The 26,647-nt window shown below is 39.2% G+C and overlaps 1 protein-coding gene across 4 annotated transcripts in view; it reads left to right on the top strand.

Annotated features, from left to right (window-relative positions):
- The window catches only part of GRIA3 (glutamate ionotropic receptor AMPA type subunit 3), a 315,236-nt gene that overhangs the window by 266,308 nt on the left and 22,281 nt on the right, over positions 1 to 26,647 (top strand). For 2 of the 4 annotated variants that reach the window (XR_005237492.2, XM_008019473.3), the window contains exons 13-14: positions 23,350 to 23,597; positions 24,159 to 24,273. Coding sequence is in view for 3 of the 4 variants with exons in the window: in XM_008019473.3 (XP_008017664.3) it covers positions 23,350 to 23,597; positions 24,159 to 24,273 (363 nt within the window). In the remaining variant the exon portion in view is untranslated. The remainder of the gene's footprint in view (positions 1 to 23,349; positions 23,598 to 24,158; positions 24,274 to 26,647) is intronic. The other 2 variants (XM_008019472.3, XM_008019471.3) reach the window with 1 other exon arrangement.

Below are 26,647 nucleotides of genomic sequence, written 5' to 3'. Positions count from 1 at the left end.
GTGCTGCAGTGAACATTCATGTTCATGTGTCTTTATGGTAGAATGGTTTATATTCCTCTGGGTATATACCCAGTAATGGGATTGTGGAGTCAAATGGTAGTTCTGCTTTTAGCTCTTTAAGGAATTGCTACACTGCTTTCCATAATGGTTGAACTAATTTACACTCCCAACAACAGTGTGTAAGTGTTCCCTTTTCTCTGCAACCTCACCAGCATCTACTATTTTTTGACTTTTTAATAACAGTCATTCTGACTGGTGTGAGATGGTATCTCATTGTGGTTTTGATTTGCATTTCTCTATCAGTGATATTGTGCTTTCTTTCATAGGCTTGTTGGCTGCATATATGTCTTCTTTGGAAAAGTGTCTTTTCATGGACTTTGCCCACTTTTTAATAGGGTTATTTTTCTCTTGTAAATTTGTTTAAGTGCCTTACAGATGCTAGGTATTAGACCTTTGTCAGATGAATACTTTAGAAATATTTTCTTCCATTCTGTAAGTTGTCTGTTTGTTGACAGTTTCTTGTGCTGTGCAGAAACTCTTCAGTTTAATTAGATCCTATTTGTCAATTTTTGCTTTTGTTGTGATTGCTTTTGGTGTGTTTGTCACAAAATCTTTGCCTGCTCCTATGTCCAGGATGGTGTTGCCTAGGTTGTCTATCAGAGTTTTTATAGTTTTGGGTTTCACATTTAACAGACTATTTCTTGTATCAGTCGGTAACATCGATTTTCCAACCCACTGAGTAAAGAAGTCTGCCCTAGACACTCTGGGAATAAAGGAAATGCCATTCATACCCCTGAGTCCAATATGCAGAAAATAAACAAGTCAGGTGATTTCATCAGGGATGGTTTCTAAAAAAGAGGGCAATTTAAAATTATTTGGAGAGAGAAAAGAATTCAAAAATAGTTGAAGGGGGATGTGAGAATATTTTTGTGGTCAAGAAAAAAAAAAAAAAAACAACGAACAATAAGACCATGGCTTTATATCACATTAAACCATGGCCACTATTGACTGAGGTAGTTTTCCCTAGTGTTCACATTAAGATTTGTTTGTGAGAAATAGCATATGTATACATGTTTGGGGGAGAGAGATTTAGGCAAGATAAAAACAATTAGTTTCTGAGAAAGAAATTATTGTTTTGGAACAACTGTATCGCAGTAGAAATCAATATATAGATTGCCAAGGGTAAATTTGGAATCATTCCTAGAGACCAAGGTGCTCTGGACATGGTCTTATTTTTAATTTTAAAACTCACATTTTGCATGTGAATGTGAGGTTCATTAAAAATGTGCTCTCCAAAGAATACTTCGGTTTCCTTTAAATGAGTTTGAGGAATCAATGTTGAAAAACAAAATCCATCTACACTTTTGGCATACGATATGAAATGAAAGAAGATTTTATAGCAAATCTTTCATATTTAAAAACAACCTCATTACATTAGACATTGTTTTAGATAAAATAAACAGCCCCTTTCCTGAACATGCTAGTATGAATAAGATAATCATAAAAAGAGTCAAATTAAAGCCCCTTTGCCAAGAAGTTTGAAGTTTGATTTCCAAATGTTTTATTCACCACCTTCCTCTGAACAGACACACACACACACACACACACACACACACACAACTGAGTAATTATGATTAGCATATTATTGAAGTTTATTATATATGAACGTCAGAGAGAATAAACTGCCCCACCAGCCAGATTCTTAAGAACACTTTTGCTCCATTTTCTTAGCCTGGGATTTCAGCCAACTGTACAAACAGGAAGGTCGGGAACACCATGGTCAATAACTGAGGAAAAATATAAATAAATTCAAGGAGGCTTGGATAAATTCATACAATACGGATATGTGGAAAGTTGTTAAAATTAAGGGACAGGTGCTTGAAGCACATTTCCACTTATAGAGTTGACATCCAGAAGACAACCATGGCTTCCCATAGTCCATAGTCCTGTCTTAAAACTTTCTTATCTGAAACTACCCAAAGAGCAGACCCACAGGGACAGGACTATAATTTTTTACAAGATTATTTACAAACACAATTGTTTCTCAGTTTGCAAGAATTGAGACTATTTAACCTGAAGAAGATATGTAGCAGCAGAATATATCATAATTGTCTTCAAAAATTTGAAGGGTAGACATTTTAAAGATGGACTGGACTGTTCCGTGGGGCCCCAAGAGACAGAACAAAGATCAAAGAGTGGATATTACAGGGATAGAGATTTTAGATCAATGTAAAAAGAACATTCTAATATAGCAATCCACAGATAAAATGAGCTATATTCATAGATAGTGAGGTGTTCATCATTGAAGGGATTCAAGAATAGGCCACTTATCAGAGATGTTGAATAGAGGACTCAGTAACCTGATGAATGACCAGTGTTTTCCAACACTGTGTATATAAAGTCATTTGGGGAACTATTTTAAAACATAGACTACTGGGTCTCATGCCCCACCTCAAGATGCTAATTCCATGCATTCCAATAATCTGTGCTTTTAAAGCAGCTTCCTAAGTGATTAAAACACAGGTAACCAAGAGCCACTCTTTGAGGAATATTTGATGATTTTCTGCTTTGCTTTTTTTTTTTTTTTTCTTTTTTCCTATGCAAAGGATGCAGAGGGCAGGTTGGTGCCTGTGGTGCAGAGAGAAGCCTGAGTAGAAGTAGCTGGGGCCTGTCTGACATGAAGTGGTGTCTTGAGAGTGATCACAGCTGACTGGCTGAGGTCAAGCGGCCAGTTCTGTGTGTTCCTGTCAGGGATGGAGAGAAAGGAAAAACTTTTCCTCTAATCAACAGGGACCAGTAGGAGATAATTGTTTCAGGGGCTGGAATCTGAGGTCAAATTGGCACTGTTGCACTGATGTTTTGCCAAAGGTTTAGGGAGCCCCAAATGAAGATCTCTACAGGGAAGCTCAAGTAATGGTATCTGGCTGAAGACTATGAACAATAAAACACCGTGAAAACTAAAAGTAAGAGCAAAATTAAACTGCAAAGAGAGAAATCATGGCCAAAAGCCTTGAAAGGTTTACAATTTTGACCTTCTACTCCTCTGATCCAGATAATGCCCTTCCTTTTCCACTGCCCATTTACTGGGTGAGTCTTATGTGACCAGGACTGTTGTATTCACGTCTTTATGGATCCTTCAGAGAGCCCCCCGATTCCTATCCTAGAGGACGGCAGGTGGCCAGGTCCAAGTGCTGGTTATCAGTGGAGATCTTCAATTAGTATGACCTAGGTAAAGACTGTGGGTAAAAGGAACTTCTTAGAAAAATATGGAGCAGATGACAAAGATAGATCAGTACCCTGGAAACTCCTACTCTTTGGAGAGAAGCTCTCTCCTACTTTCCTTGACCCCACCCTTACTTCCTTTTCTCTTTCCTTCCTTTACCTGCTGGGTCTTGGGTAGTCAGGACTGTTATGTTAGTGTCTGTACAGAGGCATCAGGGAAACTCCCCACAAGTATCCCTACCTGAAAGAATTTAGATGAATATCCATAGATATTAGTCAGCATGGGAAACTAAAAGCCACAGAACCTGGAAAGAAGTAGGGACATAAGCAACTTCATAAAAAGAAAGAAGAAAATAGAGTAGAGGAGCAGACGGGACAGGAGCTTGGCAACTCATGCCAACCTAAAGAAGCTGTCCCACTGGCCCTTTCTAAGACCTAAGAGTCTCAGGTGATGAGGACATCTATGTTGGTATTTTTACAGAGGCTTTAGGATGGACAAAAAGAAGAGCTGGCTTTGACATGGGCAAGTTCATTAAAGTATGGTTGGAAGCTATGGGCAAGAGAAATGTCCTTAAAAATGAAAAGGGACAGAATGAGAGTTTGCACCAAGAGCTTTGAAATCTTAGCTTTTAGCCAAAGATCTCTCCTACTATCATGTTATCCCTCCTCCCCCTCCTTCCTTCTTTGTCCTTACACCTGCCTTTTATGATGAGGCAGCTCTACTATGTGACTGCATTTTGGAGGCTTCAGGGAGCTTCATGCCTCCAAGTTCCCAACCTAGAGGACTGTAGCTGGGAGACATAAACCTGGTTGCCAGGAAGAGCTCAAAATTAGGAGGATGTAAATGTTATCAGGAAGAGAAACAGATTTTAAAACTGATACAGAAGGGAAAGAACCAGGAGCCAGGAAGTTCCTGTAGCCAGAAGCACATCCGAAATGCACAACTCCTTATTCCTTACTCACTTTCTCTTGGCCTATTTGATCTGCTGGGTGTGGGCACTGGGTAATCAATGCAGTTGCATTCATTTACAAAGGCACTGAGGAGACCAGGAGTCCTACCTTCCCCACATAGAAGACTTGTGGGTGGACAGCCCCAAGTGACAAAATGGCAGGGTGAAGCCTCCTGGAGTAAGCGGAGATGATATGTGAGGAGAATATGAGCTGCATACCCTCCTTTAGTATCTTTACCAGGGAGGGTTAGTGAGGGCACATCTTTAAGAAAAGAGTGGTATGGTGGTACCCAGACTGAAGTGCTAGCTCTTAGGCCTAAAAGAAAGAAGTAGGATTTCTGTAATCCTTTCTGCCTCCCTCCCTTCCTCCCTCCCTTTTGTTAATTCTACATTGCCATTGCCATTTTAACCTGCTATGGGTATTAGGCAAACAGAAGTGTGATCATAATCAAAGGCACCCATCCATGGAGTGGGCATAAGGTATCTGTTGAATACAGGCACCGGGGTGGCAATAGGAGAGTTCCAATTCTTAAGCAGGAGAGAAATGCTTTCCAGCCCAGAGGCCAGATTGCCCAGCCTTGATCTACATCAGCAGTTGGGCACAGTTGATCAATTTTCTAATCAGTGCAGCCTTTGCTGATTAAGGTTATACTGTGGACATTGCTCAGCTTCATACGTGGTTAAGCTGGACCTATTAACAAGGTACATAGAGTATTTCCACCACAAATTATTTGGATATCTGATGGATATTTAAGAGGAACCATTCCTTCTTTCTAACTTTCTTTGGAGTGCCATCATCTCCCAAACATACGGATCCTGGCTACTGCCAAAAAGAGAACTCTGCCCTCTCCCTCACTGGAAAATAACTTCTCCGTCTTTTATGAAGACCAGATCAGTTTTTATAAGGCTAGAGTTCAATCTTTTTTCACTCTTTTCTACTAGGACCCTTGCTATTACCATGGATACCTATTTTGGCCCTTGACACTTTGGAGATACAGTATTCATTGTACCAGGATCTCCCACCTTGAAGCTCTTTTTACTGGTTTTGTTGTTGTTGTTGTTGTTTGTTTGTTTGTTTGTTTGTTTTGTCTTCCAGGCAATTTCCAGGCCTGCCTATCTTCCAGACCAAAGATTACCAAAAACTAGTTAAAAATATTTGGTATCTTTAAGGTCTTCCCTTTCTTCCAAAATCTTTGACTATACAACGCAGCCGGACCCTACCTTAAGTAATCCATTAACCAGACAATTCACAACTGATGAAAGCAATAAATAGTAATTACTCACATTGGAAACATAATCTTCTCTAGAAAACAGAGATCCCTTAGTGCATTTGGGTGCTAACAGATCACTACTTGTCAGAGAAACCTAGGAGGAAGGCTTTCAGAAATAAACATAACACAACCTATGTATCAATAGAAAAATAAAATTTGATTTTCAAAAATGAATCTAATTTATGGCACAGCTTTTTTCTAGGAATTCCTCTGTTATATAATGGAAGACATACTCTTTTCTAGGCAAAGCAGCACAAATCAGGGAAAGGAATATTTAAAGATGTTGGAAAACTTACTTGCCTATGTTGAAGCAATCTCTGTAGGTATGGTTACATCATTCTAGAAGTCTGGTAGTCAATCTCGGCGTCTCCTTTACACACACTGGTCATTTTTTCAATACTTTTGGATCCATGTCTTCCTAATGCTGGACTAAATATTCAGCATGTACCATGTTGCTAAAACACAAACAATGAGAAACCTAAATGTCCTGTATTCCTTGATTTTGAGTTTAAATTCGTAGCGTTAATATTGCATTAATAACCTATTTTGCATATCTGTTTGATTGTACCATCTTAAACATTCATTTAAACCTAGGGAGGTCAGCATGACTCCTACCTGCTTCTCACTAATAGCATACTTTTCAGCGAGTAGATAATGAGTGACCTGGATAGAAATCAGTGGAAATGCAGATTGCCATCAGGTGGAGAAACAGGCAGGCAATCCACTTTCTCCACAACACTCACAAGCAGTTTTGAGGCTGAAGGTAGAGAAAGCAAGCCTCAAAGAGAGACGACTGTCTAGGAAGGCTCTTAATAAAATATTCTGTTGTCTTTACATGTGGGAGTATGACGGAAAAGTCATCCTAATGGAAATTAAATCTTGCAAATGACTTTAAAAATCTTGGGTTAATAGAAATAAAGGATTTAATTATGGAGAAAAAAACGGATAACTCTTGGCTACTGATTATCCTAATGGGTTACAGGTCTGAATAAGCATTCCTTAGTTTGTTGAATTAACTACTGTTAGTGGCACACAGGTAAGGATAGGGTTGGGAAGTAGTGGGCAGTCAAAGGTCTGCCGTTGATTGATCAGAGCTGGGCTAGAAGGCAATCAGGTGAGTCTTAAAGGAAACCCACGTAACTTTTTTTAAGTACTAATGGCCCACTCCACTTTTCTGGAATAACAAAATACATTAATAATAATGCCCTTGCTCAAGATATAGAGGGCCTGTTTTTCAAGTTACCATATTTCTTTGGTAATAAGGTACTGGCACAGAAACAGAGACTTATGTGAAATGTATTTCAAACCAATATCTGCTAATAAATTATCCCACAGGCCATAGGTTTCACAGGTATTAGAAAATATAAGAGAGAGATTTGGGCCAGGTGCAGTGGCTCATGCCTGTAATTCTAACACTCTGGGAGGCCGAGGCTGGCAGATCACTTGAGGTTAGGAGTTTGAGACCAGCCTGGCCAACATGGTGAAACCCCATCTCTACTAAAAATACAAAAATTAGCCGGGCGTGGTGGTGCACACCTGTAATTCCAGCTGTCTCAAAAACAAAACAAAACAAAACAAAAAACCCAACAAACAAAAAATAATACATGAGATTTGAAAATGCAACCTGGGCTTTCAGTTTCTTTCTTCTAAGTTCTTTACGATTCAACATGGCTTCCTTCTGCAGTTTGACTATTTATCTTTATTGAATAAAGGTGATAGCTGTATCAGAAATTCAAGTCAAACGAAATAATGGTATGGTTTGTTTACTATGGAGGGTTTTCAGACTTTGGTTTTGTTTCTGTTCAACAGTGGTAATAAAAACACAGGTCTGGATATAAAACAATCTAGTTTTCTACTTGATTCTTTAAAAAGAAAAAAAAACTTTACTTCAGCTCATGAGTCTGTTTCTTATTTTTTGTTTTCTAATGGAGTTTGACCTGCAAATCTGCAATTTGGCAGCACTTATTTCTGTTTGGGACTTTTGGTATAGCTTGGCTCAAGTCCCTGGTTACTGTATGGCAGCAACCAAGCCAAATGGCTGTAACATTCAATCTGCCCAATTAAAAAGCGTTGGTCCTATGCCCCCTTTGGTGACTCAGATCAGGCAAATTTACTGTTGTGATCTTAATATAACTGTAACACAGTTTGAAAATGCAAGGCAAAGGCATTTGGAATCAGTACTTGACAAAGTTATTTGGAATTTTTAGAGAAAAGCATCTCTAGAGGTTCTACCACTTTCAATCTTGATTGTACTCAATTCTTCAACCCATCTCTCAGAGCTGTTACAGAGAACTATTTTTGTAAAAAACTGGGGGAATTGTGAGTGTTGTCACCTGGCTGCTCACTCCTTTTGGAATTCTTCCCTTGGAAATAAGAGTCAGAATAGGCCTAAACAAATTAATGTGGCAACTCAGAGCCAGAAAAAGATAATCAGGCTGGGTAGAAACTTAAGGAGTGCACTTTTGCTTTTTTCACAAATATTTTCTTGTATCTGCTCTTTTTGAAATAAAGTATGGTTCTTAAATAAGAACAGCAAGAACATTCTTCCATGGAATACCTAGACTCAGGAGTTCGTTTATTTTCAATTTTACACAAATAGGATAAATTTAAAGGAAACAGTTTCTGCATGTGCCTAAGAAATTCTTGCCCATGCAAATAACACAGCTTACCTTTCTCTAGAGAGGCTTCCATAAGCACAAGCTAGAGAAGCTATTTCAGAGCTACATATTAGCTCTGAATAGAGCAGAAGTTACTTCTTCAACCTACCCCCCTGTCTCTGAACCCGGATGATAGCCAGCCCTCTGAATGGTGCAGGCAGGATGTCGATTTGATGTAGTCATCACCTTCATAATTGGGGTAAACTAGAAAAATATTATAAAGTAGGGAAAGTGGTTCTTGGTGCTGTTTTCTGCCTTTTAGTTCCTCTCTGCTTTTCCTTAAGCTGTAGACCTATACTGTTTAATATGGTACCCACTAGCCACATGTAACTATCTAAATTGAAAATAACTAAAATTAAAAGTAAATTTAAAATTCAGTATTTCGGTAGCACTAGCCACATTTCAAGTGCTCAACAGACATGTGTGGCTAGAAGCTACCATATTGGAAAGCAGAGATATAGAACATTTTAGAAAGTTCTATGAGATGTTGCTTCCAACTATTAGTTCTTTTAGCTTCTTGAGCATAAGGAACATGTCTTCCACATCTCCATTCCTTATAGCAGGTACCACAGTTCCTGATACAACTATGGAATGGGGGAGAAACTAAGTGCTTACTATGTTGTCATGAGCTATGTCAAATTCATTATAAGCAATCTATCATTTCATTACCTCAAGAACACTATAAGGTGGGTCCTATTACCATCCCCATTTTTCAGATGAGAAAACTGAGTCTCAGTGAGGTTAAATTATTTGCCCAAAGTCACACAGTTAATAAGTACCTAAACCAGGTCTTTATAACTTTAGGACCTATACTCTTAACAACTGCTGTATACACCAAAAGAAAACTTCACATAACTACAAATTTCAACTTGGGACAGACAGGCCCCTTCCAGAGCATTGATGACTATGTGGCTTCTCTGCAGCACTCATGCCAGCCAAGGCAGAATAAAGACAATTTGAGATCAGGGCCTGAGCATGAAGATTGAGCGTTTAAATAAGTGTGCTGATTTGTGTTTGCATATGGGTATCAGATTAAGTGGCTGACTACTTCTCTAATGAAATAACAGCAAATTAGTAGTTTTATCTGCCATTTTGCATATGGAGACCATTGCCTTCACCCCAATGGTAAAGATTAGTGGAACCTAATCATTTCATGAAGTCAACCTCACTTGCCACACTTATCAGAAGCTTCTGTAACTTGAGCTTCCATGGCGTGCAGTTTATGCCAGGACACACAAGTGCCAGAAAATCAATTTTCCTGCAGCTTTCACAGTCAGTGTGTTTGCCAGACAAAACTGCAGCCAGCCACTTTTTTTTAAATCAGCATAGCACCTTTAGAAATAATACTTACCAGAACGCTCCTAACACAGTGAGGAAGAAAAGACTTAAATCTAAGCCCAACTGTTCAAAATCGAGAGCCACAGGAGAAGGTGAAATATGAATACATTGAAATTGAACATTTTAGTGGCCCCATTTGGCACTATAAGGTATTCTCTGCCAAGCATCTGTTGAGTTAGCTTTAATTATAATCTGTGCCTCAATAGGACTGACAACACTTAATATGATACCATACTTCCTGTCACCCACATGTGTCCAGGCCCTCACGTGCCCCTGACTTATCAGGGTGGCACTCCACACTGCCTGCCTGCCCCAAGACCTATCTTGATTCTCCTTCCTCTGGTATTCTTCTGGCACACATTCTCAAATAAACAAAACCACACAAAGGCAGTGGATGTGGGGTCATGTTACCTTCCCATTTCCCATGAGTGCATAATCTACTTTATTGAGGACTTACTACTTGCCAAAAACTGTTACGGGTGCTTTACATGAATTATCTCATTTAGTAGTCTATCTCCATTTCAGCAATAATTATTAGAGTCTTAGAGAAATTTAAGTAACTTGACCAAGTCAAACAGAAGGCATGATCTCAAATGGTAGCATTTAGGGCCTGTGACAAGCTAGTGAGTTATCATATTGGTGCCTTTTACCTCGGAGCATATTGCACAGGCTTCAAAGCTGAACCAAGGAGGAAGATCAAGGCTATATAAAATCATGTCAAAACAACAGGTCGAAGAAGTAAACTTCACTCCATTCACTGACACTTTGGTCAATGTAGCTACTAACAATCTTTCCACTGGGAGGCAGTGCAGAGTAGTAGGAGAAAAAAAACAGGTTTTGAAAGCCAGCACACCTGAATTTGAATACTAATTCTGTCCCCCGCATCTGTGCAAACTTGGAATTATCACTTTACCTCTCTAAGCTCTGGAAGAGAGAGAAGAAGGAGAATATAGACGTTGGTATCAAATGAGCTGGGTTTAAATCTCAGCTACACATTTATTCATTCAGTTAATATTTATTAAGTACATGCTATATGACAGCCATTGTTGTAAGGGCTCAAAACCAAACAAAGTCCTTGTGATCATGGTAGTGGGTGAGACAAAATTAAACAAATTCTGTAAATAACATATATGTTTCCGTTGGTGTTAAGTGCAATGAAGAAAAAAAGCAGGTGAGGAGACAAAATGTTGGTGTGGAGGTGCTATTTCATCTTAGCTGATTGTGGAAGGCTTTTCTGACATTTGATCAGACACATGAATGAAAGGAAGGAGCAGGCCATGAAAGTGTGAGGTGGAGTTGGGTGAAGAAAAAAGCATTCCAGATGGAATAGCCTTAGCAAAGGCTGTGACATGGGAATACACTTGGTAGGTTTGAGGAAGAAGGTCCATGTACTAGAGTGAAATAAGTGAGGGAAAGAGTGGTAAAAGATGAGAGCAGTGAAGAAGACAAACCGTGGTAAAAATTCTGGATTATATTCTGTGTGACAGAAAGTCACTTAAAGGACTTTGAGCAGAGGAATAACATGATCTAATCTATGTGCAAAAGGATCAATCAGACTGCTATGTCAGGGCAAAAGTTGAGAAGCAGGGAGACAGACTACTTAAGAAGTGATTGTAGGCCGGGCATGGTGGCTTATGCCAATAATTCCAGCACTTTGGGAGGCCAAGGCATGAGGAACATTTGAGCCCAAGAGTTCAAGACCAGCCTCAGCAAAATAGTGAGATCTCCATCTCTACAAAGAAATTTTTAAAAAATTAATTGGATGAGGTGGCACATGCTTGTAGTACCAGCTACTCGGGAGGTTGAGGTGGGAGGATCCCTGAGCCTAGGAGTTTGAGGCTGCAGTAAGCTAGGATCACACAAGTGCACACCAGCCTGGGCAACAGAGAGAGACCCTGTCTCTAAAAAAAAAAATTAATTCAATTTTAAAAAGAAGCAATTGCAATATTTCAGGTGAAAAATGATTAGCTTGAATTAGGAGGAGGGTAGGGAGAAGTGGTTACATTTTGAGTATAGATTGAGCTGACAAGGTGTGGAACGTGAAGCCAAAGAGAGGAGTCAAGGATGACTAAAAGGATTTTGACCTGAGCAACGGACAAATTGGAAGGTGCTGCCATTTTCTCTGATGGAGGACACTAGAGGAGTAGCAAGCAGAGGTGGGGGAGAATCAAGAGATCCATTTTGGCCATGCTAAGTTGGAGATACCGATGAAATATCTAAGTGGAGATATCAGTTAGGTAGATGGATAAATGAATCTAAACTTTAGCGAGGTCAGAGCTAAAAATTTAACCAGCTGTATCACCTTGGAGAAGTAAAATAACTTCTATAAGTATTAGTTAACTTCTCAGTAAAATGGAGATAATATTGGTTTCACAAGGTTGTTTTAAAGATTAGCAATCATGTATATAATAATGCATGAAGCACCATTCCTGTTGCATATAAGTGCTTAATAAATGGTAGCCCTCTCATTGTCAGTATTTATGCACTAATCGGCAGCTAGTTGTTGCAGCTGTACGACAATTGTTGATTATTATAAACACATGTTGAATATTAGAATCACTTAGGAAGTGTTATTTACAATGTTGGCCCCACCTCAGGCCAATTAAACCAGAATCACAGAAGCAGGCATCAGTAGCTTCCCAAGTATATAGTATTTCCTACTGACAAGCTTTTAACAGAACTTCTCTTCAGATTAGTTCCAGCTCACCTTTTAGGAAACTAACACTTCCCCAAAAAAACACTAAATGGAAAATTTGGGCTCTCCTGGATAACCCTGAGCAAATTGTTTCTTCTTTTCTTCATTGTTTGTTCTCCCCTTAGTATGAAAATAATTCCCTGGGGACCTGGAATTAACAGCCATAGTGGAAACTGAAAACATTGCAATTTCAGGAGATATTTTTCTTCTTAATAGAAGAACATTTTCCCTCTCATTTCCTAGGACCCGTATTGTCAGGTTTGGCCACCCCATTACAATTGATTGATTCAAGAATAACAATAGTATTGAACTTCTCTTTTAAATATCTTAGTAATAGAAAATAAAAATACAGTTAATCCAATTGGTCAATGGTAATTGGCTTTGGATTGCTGGAGATGCTGTTTCACTGAAAAATAGAACTCTAGAAGGCTGAGGGAAGTGACCTTGGAGTGTTCAATAGTGATAGCAGTCCTAGAAGCAATCCTTGATTGAGAGTCAGGGAATTTGAGGTTTTGCGCTAGTTAGTAGTGAAAGGGTGTGGCAGACACACTTTCTTTGTGACCCATTCTCTGTCTTGAAAATAGATTCTGCAATCTAAAGGTGAGGTTACACAGCAAAGTCAGGTTTTCAACACACATACACACACACACACACACACACACACACACACACACACACTTCTCCTCCTTACCCAATTAATGTGTCCACCATTAGGCTATCATTCCTTTAGCTGTGGTTTGATCCTGTGAGGAGATCACACTTTTGTATATTGTTCATCATTTATACCTCAGTGTGAATGTTTCCAATTCTTTTCTGAGCACAGGATGGGGTGGGGAAGGCATCTTTTACCTGATAAGGCAAATGAAAAAGAGGTGGTACTTCCCAGGTGGCGGAGTGAAAAATGAGGAGTATCTGTGAAAATAAAAGTTAACTCACAGTCTTGGCTTATAGCAGCCATATAACTTCAATACATAACGTTATACTTCTTATGTATTTTCATTCTCAAAATAAGGAGAAAAAAATAATTTGTCAACTTCTGGTTTAAAATGTGGGGTTTTCATGTGGACTAAAGGTAAGACACCTTAGTCTCCAATCCTACATTTCAGGGAGGGAATAATAGAAATATCATGCCCCTTGAAATGATGCTGAAGTATAAGCATCATTTCAATCAGAAAGCAGAATTTCTGTGAAGTCATCTCAACCCTACCATATGGCTTAACATATCTAGGAATAGTGTACTGTTTGAGAGCAGACTCTGGAGCCTGAATAAATGAGTTCCCAGATCCATCGCATACCAGCTGTGTGGCATTAGGCAAACTACTTAACCCCTCTGTGCGTCTGTTCCTGCATGTTTAAATGGCGTAATATATAATAGTATAATCTATTTCATAGAGTTGTTGTGAGAATTACATGAGTTAACACATGTAAAACCCTTGAAATGGACCTGGAACAAAAAGTATGTATTCAATTAAACATTAGTTATGATGGGTTTTCCTACTTAATGATGGCTTAGTCAAAGTCCATATAGCAGAGTTTCTCAACCTTGGTACCATTGACATTTGGGGCCAGATAATTACTGGTGGTGGAGGCTATCCTGTGCATTGTAAGACGTTTAACAGCACCGTTGGCTTCTACCCACTAGATATCAGTAGCACTCCTCTCCCCAAGTTGTGACAATGAAAAGTTGTTGCCAAATGTCTCCTGAGAGGCAAAGTTGTTGCTTACCCAGAGACACAGGGGTAGAGGGTACTGTTTCCCTTCCTCCCTTCTCCCAGAATAGAGCAATGATACCTTAGAAACATTTTCTGAAAGAATGTGTTGACTGTAGCTTTCAAAGTCACATGGCCACTGGCACTATTTTCAACCCATTGGAATATGCTTAGTCTGACTCAGCAAGAGAAGCAGAAGATTAATCAGAATAGTAATCTGACTTTGCATGCCAAAGAGGGACACTAGAAAGGTCTCAGGAAACTTAGCTGATTGTCACCTGCACCTTTGGAAAGGAGACATCAGAAATAGCCGTCCTTGAAGTGGAAGGAAACCTGTCCCTGGACTTGTGAACACAGTTTGAAACTGTTAAGCAAAGTCATTTGGAAAGGCACTTGACATTTGAGGGCAAAACTCAATGTCTAGGCAAAAGGTGACCTCCAACTCCAATGAAGTTATCTAAAAGCCCAGCCCTCAAAATAACTCAGTCAGGCTCATAACACACAAGAAAAACTAAGAATAGAAACCAGAATTTCTTTCCCTTCCTTTCCCCTGTGTTCACCAATACACAGTCTCATGACAGCTGCTGATTGTCTGAAGCAAAAGGACACGGACAAGCAGTACTTGTCTGAATGTTAAAAAATGTGCAAACCTAAGTGAAGGAAAGAAAGTGAAATTGGGGTTTTGGCCATGCTTAGAAATGATATCATTTGTTGTGTGCCTTGCTCCAAATCAAAATGGAAACCATTTCCTTTACTTTAGGGGGAAAATTGTAAAAATCCTTTTTCCAAATGCAGTTTATTAGAGCTATTGACTTCTTCAAAACATATGTGGAAGAAAAAAATGTGTCCAATGCATTTGACAACCCAGATGTGTTTTTCTTCTTTTGCCTCAAATTGCTCTGATCACTTTACATGGTGAAGTGTGGACACTAAGGGCCTATAGCAGGGTTACAGTGAGTGACAAGAATGTTCACTTATTCCAGTGTCTTAGTGAGAGGGGATTTGGAGTTAATTTACAATTTACCCTAACTTCAAAGAAAGCTTGGACAAGAAGCAAAAAATGTTTTTAGAGGTGAGTTGCCCTCTTTCATCAAAAAGGATATTGTCAGTGCTACAGCAAGTAAAAGAGGCTGGGGTTATTACGGGGTAAGATCTATCTGAAACCTTTCCAGTTGACTTAGATAGTGTCCCAGCCTCATTCCTTATAAGCTGTGTGACCTAGGATAAGTAGTTGAGTCAATAACAAGTCTTTGAATTTCTTTTTTTTTTGGGGGGGGGGTGTATGTTCATTTGTTCAACTGTAGTAATCTCTATGTATATGTATTTCAAGATAAGTATATCAAAATGTCATGTTGGACACTTTAAATATATGTTATACAATGAAAATAGAATAAAATCAAGAGCAAGATCAAAATGCAGAGAGTCTAGAGCCTCAAGCCAGTTCCTACTGCTATTCTTGATGAACACACTAGCTAGATATCTATAAGTTAATTTTTCAGACTCATATACACATAAAAATGGGTAAAGATTTTTTTTTAGGATTTCTATATTGGAGACTCTTCAAGGTGGAATTCTGGTTGGGCCTTATTTGGAAACTGCTTGCTTAGCAAGCACACAGCTTTTTTCAGGCTTGACTTATACCCAGGGGGTAGATTCATGGAAATGAGTGAGTAGGCTAAAGCCCAGTATGACACCTCTTGGCATTGCCACTGCACTTACCCTCAATTCCATCTTTTATAAAATGGGAATTCATTCTTTCATTCAATATATATTTATGGGGCACTACTGGGCACACACACTGTTCTCAGTGCTGGGGAGTAAGCAGTGAACAAACAATAGCTACTGCACCCACCTTACAGGACTGCTGTGGGGTTTAAATGAGACTGTGTGTGTTAAATCACCCTGGCACTCAGAAAGCTTTATGCAAATATAAAGTTTAAAGATATTTGGCTATCTCCTGCTTCTAGTAATGACAAATCTAAGGCCTCTCTAAATAAGGGAGTACTTGAAAAGTTGTATGGCAGGTATTTCTCACCACAAAAATCTTCTCTTTGTGAGTCTAAACCAAGTGCTTGAGATTTCCACAGTTGGAGTCTTAACTTAAAGAACTTAATTTCTGTAGACCTGAGACTTGTGACTACATTAAAAACCTTGAGAATGGGCACACCCCAGCCACACCTTACCCCTCCCTTATAGTCCTGCCCCACCCACTCTATTAGGACATGCAAGCACATTGTCCTCTTCCCATCCCATCAAACATTAGAAGAGGCAAAGAAGAAAGGAGGAAAAGAAGGGGAGGTCAGGAGCTCTCCAGAGCTGTGGCATCACTGGCCTTCTTTCCTTCTAGCACCTTGTCTTGTAAGAATCACCTGTCCATATCCTAGTACTTGGTCAATTCTGTGAGGCAACGTTTGCTCCTGAATGTTAGAGAAGGCACACAAGGCACACAGGGGTCCTGCTGTAAGTGTTCCGTTCAGGCAGATGGAGGCCCAAAGCCACCCTTTTGAATTTTTACCACCTAGACACCTGAGCCTTTATTAAAAGCAGAAATTACAGAGGACGCTAAATAATTCAGAAGAAAAAGCAGATTGTAGTTTATAATCATATTATCTTAAAGGTACAATCTAAAGAAAAAAATGGACCAAATTGTCAAGCAAGAAGTAGTCCACAATAAACTTAGAGAAAGCAAAATGAGTGAGGAAAAGTCATTTTTGTTTGAAACTCTTGCATATTTCCCTTTCTTAGTGTCTCATACACAAGGCAGCCTTCTCCAGCCCCTGAAAGGCACCTTTTATAATGCCAAGAAGCCCACTCTCCTTTTGGGGGTACGAACTCCCTATTCAAATCAAAATGACCCCTTGATCAGGGGTAACAGAAGCCGTTATTCTACTTGTGAACACCTCTATGAGGACCATGACTGTTGATACCAGAAAAGGGGTACAGGTTGTATCTCTGAGGGAGGCAGACAGTGAAACAGGGAGAAAGTGGTAGACGATGGGCACCCCAAAGTCAAATCTAGCCCCTTTGACATGTATGTACAAGGCTAGTCCTGTACATACAGTGATGGAAATGGACAAAATAGACATGGTGGCAACAGTGTTCAAAAAAATAATTACATGCATAAAGCTGGCCCATTTTCCTTTGAGGAACACTGGAATACAGAGTGCCTAAAACTATCTTCCCCGGCCTCTCCTTCATTACATATTGGGGAATAAAGATGTTACAAACACCAATACTGTCTTCACAAATTATGTAATACTTTGTCTGCATTCTGACAGTAAATTAATAGCATAAATGAATATCATATTATGCTTCTGTTGATAATCATGCTTCCAATTTATTAGTCCATTTTGTTAATTCAGTTAATTCTGGACTATCAACATATGGGAAAGTGGATGTTGAATCCTGTCAAATTGAAGAATTGTGCTCATGTCGAGACCATGAAAAGAGATGGTTCCATTGTCCTTTATGTTAATGTCACTATATCCAGCATATTGTGCTCAATTTGGGGGGCCACATTTTAGGAGGGACTAAGAAATGAAAAGGTATCTAGAAGATTGTGACCAGAAAAGGGGAGTTGACTGGAATTTGTGTCACAAAAGTAACAAATGAAGGCCCTTAAAATGTTTAGCCTGCAAAAAAGGCAATTAACAGGTGACACTGTGGCAGTAGATTCCACGCTGTACATTGTGTCAGGAAGAGAGCATATTGATTCTGTATTGCTACAAAGGGAAAAATTAGGACCAGTAGGTGACACTTCAATTTTAATATGCATTCATTCCACCGACACATAGTGAGAGTTTACTGTGTGCCAGGCATCATGCTAGACACCCGTGGTGCAGTGACAAAAAAAGACATGACCCCTACTCTCAAAGAACTCAGATTTGGCTGGGGATAACCATTGCAAAGCAAAATAATCGATACTCCCTACAATGGAGAAATGGAAACAGAGACGAGAGACTGCCCAATTCATGCAAGAGGCAGAAGTAGGATTGGAGAGGAGAGGCTTTCATTAAGAATATCAGCCAAACCAAAGGAACTTTCTATCAACTTGAATTGTCCCACCATGGAATAAGCTACTTCCTAAGCCTCCTCTGAGGTAGGGAGTGCCTCTTCGCCAGAAGCATTTAAGCAAGAAGCCATCACTTCATCGGGTGAGAGGCTGAACAAAATGGTTTTTAAGGTGCCTTCTAGGTCTAAAATTTTGTTATTCTACTGACTCCAAGTGGATATACTATTGACCAAGTGGATATCCTATTTTATCTCATAGGAAAACAGAAAATGTTATTCATCAAGTTTCCCCAGTAGCAGTGTTCTGGTTAATGAGGATTTTAATGTATAAGCCTCAACTTAACTACAAAACATAAATGTAAAAGGAAAAGTTGCCATCCTGCCCATTCTCCCCCACCAACACAATTTTAATATACAATTTCAAATGATAGTAATTTTTGTTGATGGCAGGCCATGGTCATCCACCAGGCATATGTCTGGAGATCCAAAATATACAAATAATACTTAAGCATGTGATTTCTCCCATAAAATGAAGTAAAGATTCTGTAAATATGGAACTAAAGTAATTTATAATACCATTAAAATAAATTCTGTCAGTAAAACAAATTATACTTTCTTTATTATAAAGATATGTAATGTTTTTCCCACTTCCTGTGCTTCAGGGATTGTTTTAAGTATGTATTAACCCATTTAATTTCTCCCGAAAAACCTTTGAAGTATACACTTAAAAAAATCATCCCATTTTATGGATGAGGAAATTGAGATACATAGACACTACATAATTTATGTACTTAGAAAGTGGGATTCAAACCCAAGCAGTCTGACTACACGCTCTTAAGCACTGCACTATACAGTTACTTTGAACTTACATAAAGAATAGTTTTATCACTAGAGAGCTACTATATGCACAATGACTAGGAGTGAACAACATCATTGCAAAGAGACACAAGGTCTAAGTGGTAGGCTTCTGTGTGACTCACAGGGCCCAAGATTCAAATTTTCACATCAACAAAAAGACAAATTTCTTCATATATTTGACCTTCATGATGTATTACAAATTGTTAGAGCAAAACTGTTGAATCCATTAATGCTAAGGCTCTACCATATCTGCCATTTTGGATTAATCCATTCCTCCTCCATTTATGTATGTCTTCTTTGGATTTCAGTTGCTAATTATCTAGCAGAGCTTGAGAATTTCTCGTGGCCTTTCTTTATAAGCCTTGTTTGTTCCTTTTTAGGTACAAAATGGTGCTCTGTAGGATGAAAGAAATGAATCATGGTGGGTTGGAGAAAAATGAACTTGTTATTACACATCCTGCCCATAAATTGTTTATTTTCTCCCAGATGATAGAGCTAAGATTCAGTCCCTTTTATTACTTTCTTTATTTCAGCCAAAGGCAGAATGCAAAAAAAAAAAAAAAAAAAAAAAAAAAAAAAGGAAAGAAAGAAAAAAGAGGAAATGCTAGTTTTTTTCCTTCGTTATGGTCTGAATGTTATACTGACACTTAAATACCAGTTGGAAAGATAAACATTTCAGCTTAATTTCTCTTACTTATGAGTCCTTTCTTTTCCCCCTTCTAATCTCTTTGAGAATTCAGTCATCAAAAAGAGTCCAATCATTTCTGCCACTAACTGACTTGTCATTTAATGCATTCATTAATATCTGCCGCATGTACACCACGTGCACTTAAAGGGCCTGCTTCAAGCACTGCTATTTATTCTCCTAGAAATGCATCATTACCTGAAGGAATAAACCTTTTAACCTGTATCAGCAATCAAAGAGCTCAAGTAAATGATGAAGTAAATGAGTCCAAATTATAGTGCACTTGGATCAGAAATCATGGACCCCTTTGCCCTTGGCTTATAAATTTATCTTTGGAAACAATGGCCTGTTTGCAAATAGTGCAAAAGACAAATATGTCTGAAGTCTCCCCTTTCTGGACTCCCACTTTGTATTCAGGTCTGGTTACATTTTTCCTGTAGGTATTAGGGAACTATCTGAAGATTTTAAAGAATGAAGTAACTTGATTAAGTTTGCATTTTGGAAGAATCACTGGAGGATAAATTGAAGAGAGAGATGAAGCAGGGAGGTCAGTTAGGAAGCAAGATAGTCTAGACAAAACAATGATGGAGGCTGACCAAGGGAGGGCAATGGTAATGAGAATGAAAAGAAGATGAGAGGACAGATTCTAAAGGCATTACCATATTAGAAAAAAATATGGCAGAATGAGGAAGTGAGGGAAAAGTAAAACCAAACCCTTTAGCTTGGAGGTTAGGTGGTTTACTGATAGAATGTAGAAGGAACCCAAGCTTTACAAGGTATATAATATAGATTTGGTTGGGAAAAGTTTAATCTGAAAATGGCTACAGGACCATCAGGTGGAGATGTCCATCATCAAGGCTTGTTTGCTCTCTTTGCAAAACATATCGGGAATCCAGCCTCTTCTTTCCACCTCCATTGCTCCCACCCTAGTCCAAGCCACAGTCATCTCTCCTCTGGACTATTAGAATAGCCTCCTAACTAATTTCCCTTTCTTCCACTCTGACCCAACTTATAGTCTATTCTCCATATGGCAAAGAGAGTAATCCTTTAAAACTTTAAGTAAGATCTTATCACACTCCTCCTCAAAATCTTCCAATAGTCTCCTATAACAGGTAAAATAAATCCAAACCTTTTACCATGACCTACAGGGTCCTACAGGGTCTGGCCTCTGATTATCCACCTAAGCTCATTTCCTACCGCTCTCCCTTTTTCTCATTTAATTTCAGCCACGGTGACTTCCTTTGCTATAATTTGTGCAAACCAAATGTGTTCCCATCTCAGTGAAGAGTTTCACTGACTCTGTGAGGGCTTCCATGAGGGTCTGATTGCCATAAACACAATGCTTAATGTCCATGGTGATCCAGCTGGGCGAGGTGGCTCACACCGGTAATCCCATCACTTTGCCAGGTGAAGGTGGGAGGATTGCTTGAGGCCAGCAATTTGAGTCCATGGTGATAGTTCTGGAAGTTCCAGCCCCACTGGAATTATTTGGGCAGGCCCAAGCAGGCCCCAAGACAGATGCAACAAAGCCGGCCGAAGTCTAGAGAAGGGCAACTAAATAAATAATCAAGAAAGTTGGGGTGGGGGCCAGGAAACCCCACAAAAAGACATTTGAAAACATGGTATATGTTTATGGTTTCTGCCATGCTATCTCGACCTCTGGTCAAGTATCACCTTAGAATTTTTTTCTACGATTTTCATTCCTAAGGACCTACCTCCCAAGTCAATTGGATGTTTTTGAGTCATTGAGTCTACAGTTCTTTCATAGTCTCCAGAATGACTAACATAGGGCTAGAGGCACAGTAAGCATTTAATACATGTTCTAGGGACCACCTGAATTGATATGAAATTTAATGGGATTATATGCAAAATTCAAAGAGGTAAAGATGAAGGAGACTTGACTTGGCGGAAAGAGCTGTTTTGGTTTGGCCTCAACCTGAGTTGAGGGAAAGACTCTATTCACTCTATTATATTCTTCCAGTGCTTCTCAATAAAAAAAATATTTGTAGAAAGGATAGAGAAATGGCTAAATATATTAATGCAAACTCAAGCAGCATTGGTAGAAAATAATGTTCCAGGCCATGTGCTCACGCCTGAAATCCCAACACTTTGGGAGGCTGAGGAGGGAGATTCACTTGAGCCCAGGAGTTTGAGACCAGCCTGGGCAACATAGTGAGACCTCGTCTCTACAAAAAAAAATAAACAAAATTAGCTGGGTTTAGTGGTGCACACTTGTAGTCCCAGGTATTCAGGAGGCTGATGCAGGAGGATCACTTGAGCCTGGGAGGTCAAGGCTGCAGTGAACTAAAGTCACAGCACTGCACTCCAGTCTGGGTGACAGAGAGAGAGAGAGAGAAAGAGAGAAAGGAAAAGAAAGAGAGAAAAAAAGAGAAAGAAGAAAGAAAAAAGAAAGAAAGAGACAGACAGAAAGAAAGAAAGAAAGAAAGAAAGAAAAAAAGAAAGAAAGAAAGAAAAAGAAAGAAAGAAAAAGAAAGAAAGAAAAGAGAAAGAAAGAAAGAAAAGAGAAAGAAAGAAAGAAAGAAAGAAAGAAGAAAGAAAGAAAGAAAGAAAGAAAGAAAAAGAAAAGAAAGAGAAAGAGAAAGAAAGAAAAAAGAAAAGAATGCTCTAAAACAAGAAGCAAAAGTTTTGGGGTTTTTTTCATTCTGTTCTGGTCATTTATTTGGGGTACCATGTCTATTTCTTTTTTTTTTTTTTTTTTTTTTTTTTTTTTTTTTTTTTTTTGAGACGGAGTCTCGCTCTGTCGCCCAGGCTGGAGTGCAGTGGCCGGATCTCTGCTCACTGCAAGCTCCGCCTCCCGGGTTCACGCCATTCTCCTGCCTCAGCCTCCCGAGTAGCTGGGACTACAGGCGCCCGCCACCTCGCCCGGCTAGTTTTTTGTATTTTTTTAGTACAGACGGGGTTTCACCGGGTTAGCCAGGATGGTCTCGATCTCCTGACCTCGTGATCCGCCCGTCTCGGCCTCCCAAAGTGCTGGGATTACAGGCTTGAGCCACCGCGCCCGGCCTTACCATGTCTATTTCTAAACACTCCAATTAGAGACAGACATTACCAACTACAATGTGCCTATGAGTGGAAAACCAAAGTTGTGAGAGTTCTGGAAACTACCAGAGTTTCACCTGATGAAGAGATGAGAAGGGGACATAATAAAGGCCTTTCAATAATTAAAGAACTGTTGTACATAAAAAAAGAACCGTTGTAAAAAGGGACAGAATTATTTTACATAGCTCTAGGGGATAGTACCAGGGGGTGAGGGACATGGATTAAAATACTACCTATTGAATACAATATTAACAAACTAGGTGGCAGGATCCATACTCCATACCTTAGCATCACACAGTATTCCTATGTAACACATCTGCAAATGTACCCCCTGTGTCTAAAATAAAAGTTGAAATTGTAAAAAGGAATGGGAGCTATAGAAAAACAAAGATCATCTTAGAATAAGGAAGTACTTTCTTACAATAATTGATGTTCCATGCTGGAGTGGGCTGACTAAAATGGCTGTACACTACCTTACAATGGTCTTTGATTAGGCATATCCTGCTATGATTAGATAAACATAGCAGGATATTGTAGAGGAGATTTTTTCATTGAGAGGAAGATTGAACTAAGAAAGTGTTTTTCAAATAAGATTGCAACCAATTAGTGGAGTCATGGAATCCATTTAGTGGGTCCTGAGCAACATTGTTTAAAATGAATTAGAATAGAATAGAAAATATCAGAGAGCATCACACATAGCAAGGGTGAGTGTCGTTTTGAGAACTTGTTTTGGAAACAATGTTTACATATGTATGAATGTGTCTACTAGGTTGCAGTGTAACGTGTTTTTTATTACTGTGGATTGCAATTAAAAAAAAAAAAAAACTACTGCACTAACCCTCCTCCAGATTGAATATCTGGCAGCTCTAAGAATTCTTATCTCTTTGGTGCAGAGATCCAAAATTGCTGTGTATGAGAAAATGTGGTCTTACATGAAATCAGCGGAGCCATCTGTGTTTACCAAAACAACAGCAGACGGAGTGGCCCGAGTGCGAAAGTCCAAGGGAAAGTTCGCCTTCCTGCTGGAGTCAACCATGAATGAGTACATTGAGCAGAGAAAACCATGTGATACGATGAAAGTTGGTGGAAATCTGGATTCCAAAGGCTATGGTGTGGCAACCCCTAAAGGCTCAGCATTAAGGTGGGTGGAATAATATAACAATATCCGTGTTGTTATAGTATTCCACCTACCCTGATGCATTTTGTTGTCATTTTCTTTCTTGTGGATTTTGAGGTAACTTTTAAAAGTTTAAAATCTACAATATTCCATGGAGTTAAATAAGACGGTAAATTATGGTTTCATCTATTTAATGCATCCATTTTTTTTAATGTTCTCTCTCTGTGTTGTCCTCTCTGACTGTTTGTTGCTGTTTTAATTTTACAGTTCAACGGCTTTTTCAATTTAAATGGTAAAAGCCAAGTTATGGTGCCATATGTGACGAATGTTAATTGCATGGATGTGGTGTTCTTGTTACTTTTTTTCTCAAAGACAATTTCCCCATCCCGCACACTTCAGTTTTGAGCAAATGTTATCCTCCATGCCACCTTCCAATATTTAACCCTGTATTTGCTGTACAGACATTTTTATAGCTCCACGTTCTGTGAAATTTAGCCAATTTGTCCTCTTGTGCTCCTTTTTATACGTTAACGATTTCCTAAGCATTTGTGCATTTTCTTACAAGTTATGTTTTATCGTTTCAAGAAATGCTGTTAACCTGGCAGTATTAAAACTGAATGAGCAAGGCCTCTTGGACAAATTGAAAAACAAATGGTGGTACGACAAAGGAGAGTGCGGCAGCGGGGGCGGTGACTCCAAGGTCAGCCTCAATGTCACCACAACCGGGTACCCTTAGTGACGAGTAATCGGCAAGACTGTTATCTTATTATTGAGGAGAGAGCACAAGACTCACACATAAAGTGGAATGACCAGGTTATTCCCCTGCCTGGCAGCTTTGGGAACCAAAAAGGCTTTAGGGCACTGCCCGCATTTTTGATCTAACTTGGGTCCCTTCTTAAACTCCCAGACAGAGGCTCCAACCACACCCTTTCCCTTCCTTCACCCATAAGGCACCAGATTGGTTGCCTTATGAAAGCCATGATGTGGGTTTCAATGCCCTAGGCTTTCAAGAGTCCAAGGCTTTCCTGTGAGACTGTCCCCGCCTGCCTCATTTGAGTGGTATGAAAAATCAGATCCATCTACTGAAAAGTCAGGACGTAGCCTTTTTTTTTTTCTAGGTTGTGATGGTTGCTCACAGAGGTTGGTTGGTTGAGTAAGGGTGGCTTCTTCAATTATGTGTCTGAGTGATGAGATGTTGTTCTCTATATGTGATAGCTCATTTAAGCAGACCCCACTTAACTTGAAAGCCAAATAACAAGCTTGGTTTCAAGTTAAATGGGGTCTTTCTTCAATAGGCCACCCCATATAGAGACTTTGCAGAGACATTTTGTGTATTTAAGCAAGTGCGTCGCCTAACTGTGATACTATATGTATGTATGAATCCCTGATTTAGCTTCTCCTTAGCCATGTTCTTGGTTCAGGTAGGTCTAATTGTTATCCAGGCTGCCATCATGAGAAAACCCATCTTACTTGGCATTCCTTTGACTTCTAATGCTCTTTGGAGCTAGAATGAATGAATAGCCATCATCCAAGCAACAAGAAATAGGGGCAAGCTCAGAAGCCACAATACCAAGTCATGGAAAGACACTTTGGGTAAGTACAGGAGAGGACCTGAAAACAGAATCCTCCATGGCCCAAGGGGCATGAGAATTATATTGAAGCATGTAAACTCACCTCTTGTACGACCAAGATCCCATGGGCATCTTAAGGTGAAGAACAGTGTTTCCCAACCACAGACCAACAGACAGGCAAGCCAAAACTTTTCTTCTTCAGAAACAATGGTTGCACTTCTGCTCCTCTCTTTCCCTCTCTATCCCTCAGGATCCTGATGGAAAAGTTAGTTTGCCAGTCTGAAAATATAATATGGGTTTGGAAACACTGATCCAGAACACTTTCAAAGAAATAAATTTTAAAAGAACTTTCTTCAGCAAACAATCTTACCAGGCATTGGCATGGTCTATTATCGTAAAACCTTGATTAACCAGAACTCACCTAACCAGTACCCCAACTAACTGAATTGCCCCCTCAGTACTTCACATTGATGAGAAAGCAGCAATAGTATTCCAAAAAGAAGACTGCAAGGAATTGATTTTTTAAAAAATCACTTACCAAGAGATGACCTATGGTTGGGTCACATTCGGCTCTTTCTCCTCTATCTTCTCTCCATCTGGATTGACCCTCCAACATTAGAGGCTGCTTCCCTGAGGCGAGAAAGTAGATAGAAGCATTTTAAGAAAAACTGTTATTAGCCAACAATGAACAAAATGAGTGTTCTTATTGAAAATTCCATTCATCCCTTATGGATTCCAATTAATCAAGGTTTTACTATGTGTCAAAAAGCAGTAACTTTCTTTCCCACCAATGTGAACTGATGACACTGACAATTTAGCCAAGCTGTTGGCTCATTTGATATTTACAATGGCCAACTTGATGGTCAAAGTATTTAGCACCTGTCTTCCCAGTCTTTTTCTCATGTTATTAGCACGGAGAACCTAATTGTATCATTGAAGTGAGTTGCAGAATGAAAATTGAGCTGGATTGGATGCATTGCTCTCACGAATTCATCATTCATACTCATCATGGTTAAAAAGGAGCCATGGACTGTAACAAGATGACTCTAAAACATCCACATGATGCCAAGTGCTCAGAAGTTTTCAGATAACCAGACGTTTGATGTTATATAAACAAACAAAAAAATCTGCACATATTTGGCTGACTTTTTACTTTTCACCCAGATGTTTTGGTACATGAAGACCCCAAAACCTTAGACCAGCTATTTTTTAATTACAACCAGCAATCAAGCATTTTTTCCTCAGCTAGTACTGCTGCAAAGTTTTTTATCAAGTAACTTTATTGACAGCTCACGATTTCCAGATTATCTGAATTTTGGTATGCAAATAGAAAAATATTTCAGTAGATCCTAAATGTTTTCAACTTCTCTAACCATAGTGCTACCTGCCAGGCATCTTTCAAATCGCTTTTCTTGGTCATTCCTACAGCCAATCTTTTGAAATAAGTCAACCCTTTTCTCAACTATGGATAATAATATGATCAGTGCTGCATACCCAACGATT

This window comes from Chlorocebus sabaeus, chromosome X, assembly GCF_047675955.1.
Source record: "Chlorocebus sabaeus isolate Y175 chromosome X, mChlSab1.0.hap1, whole genome shotgun sequence".
Classification (NCBI taxonomy): Eukaryota; Metazoa; Chordata; class Mammalia; order Primates; family Cercopithecidae; genus Chlorocebus; species Chlorocebus sabaeus.
This window is presented reverse-complemented; position numbering and strand designations above follow the sequence as displayed.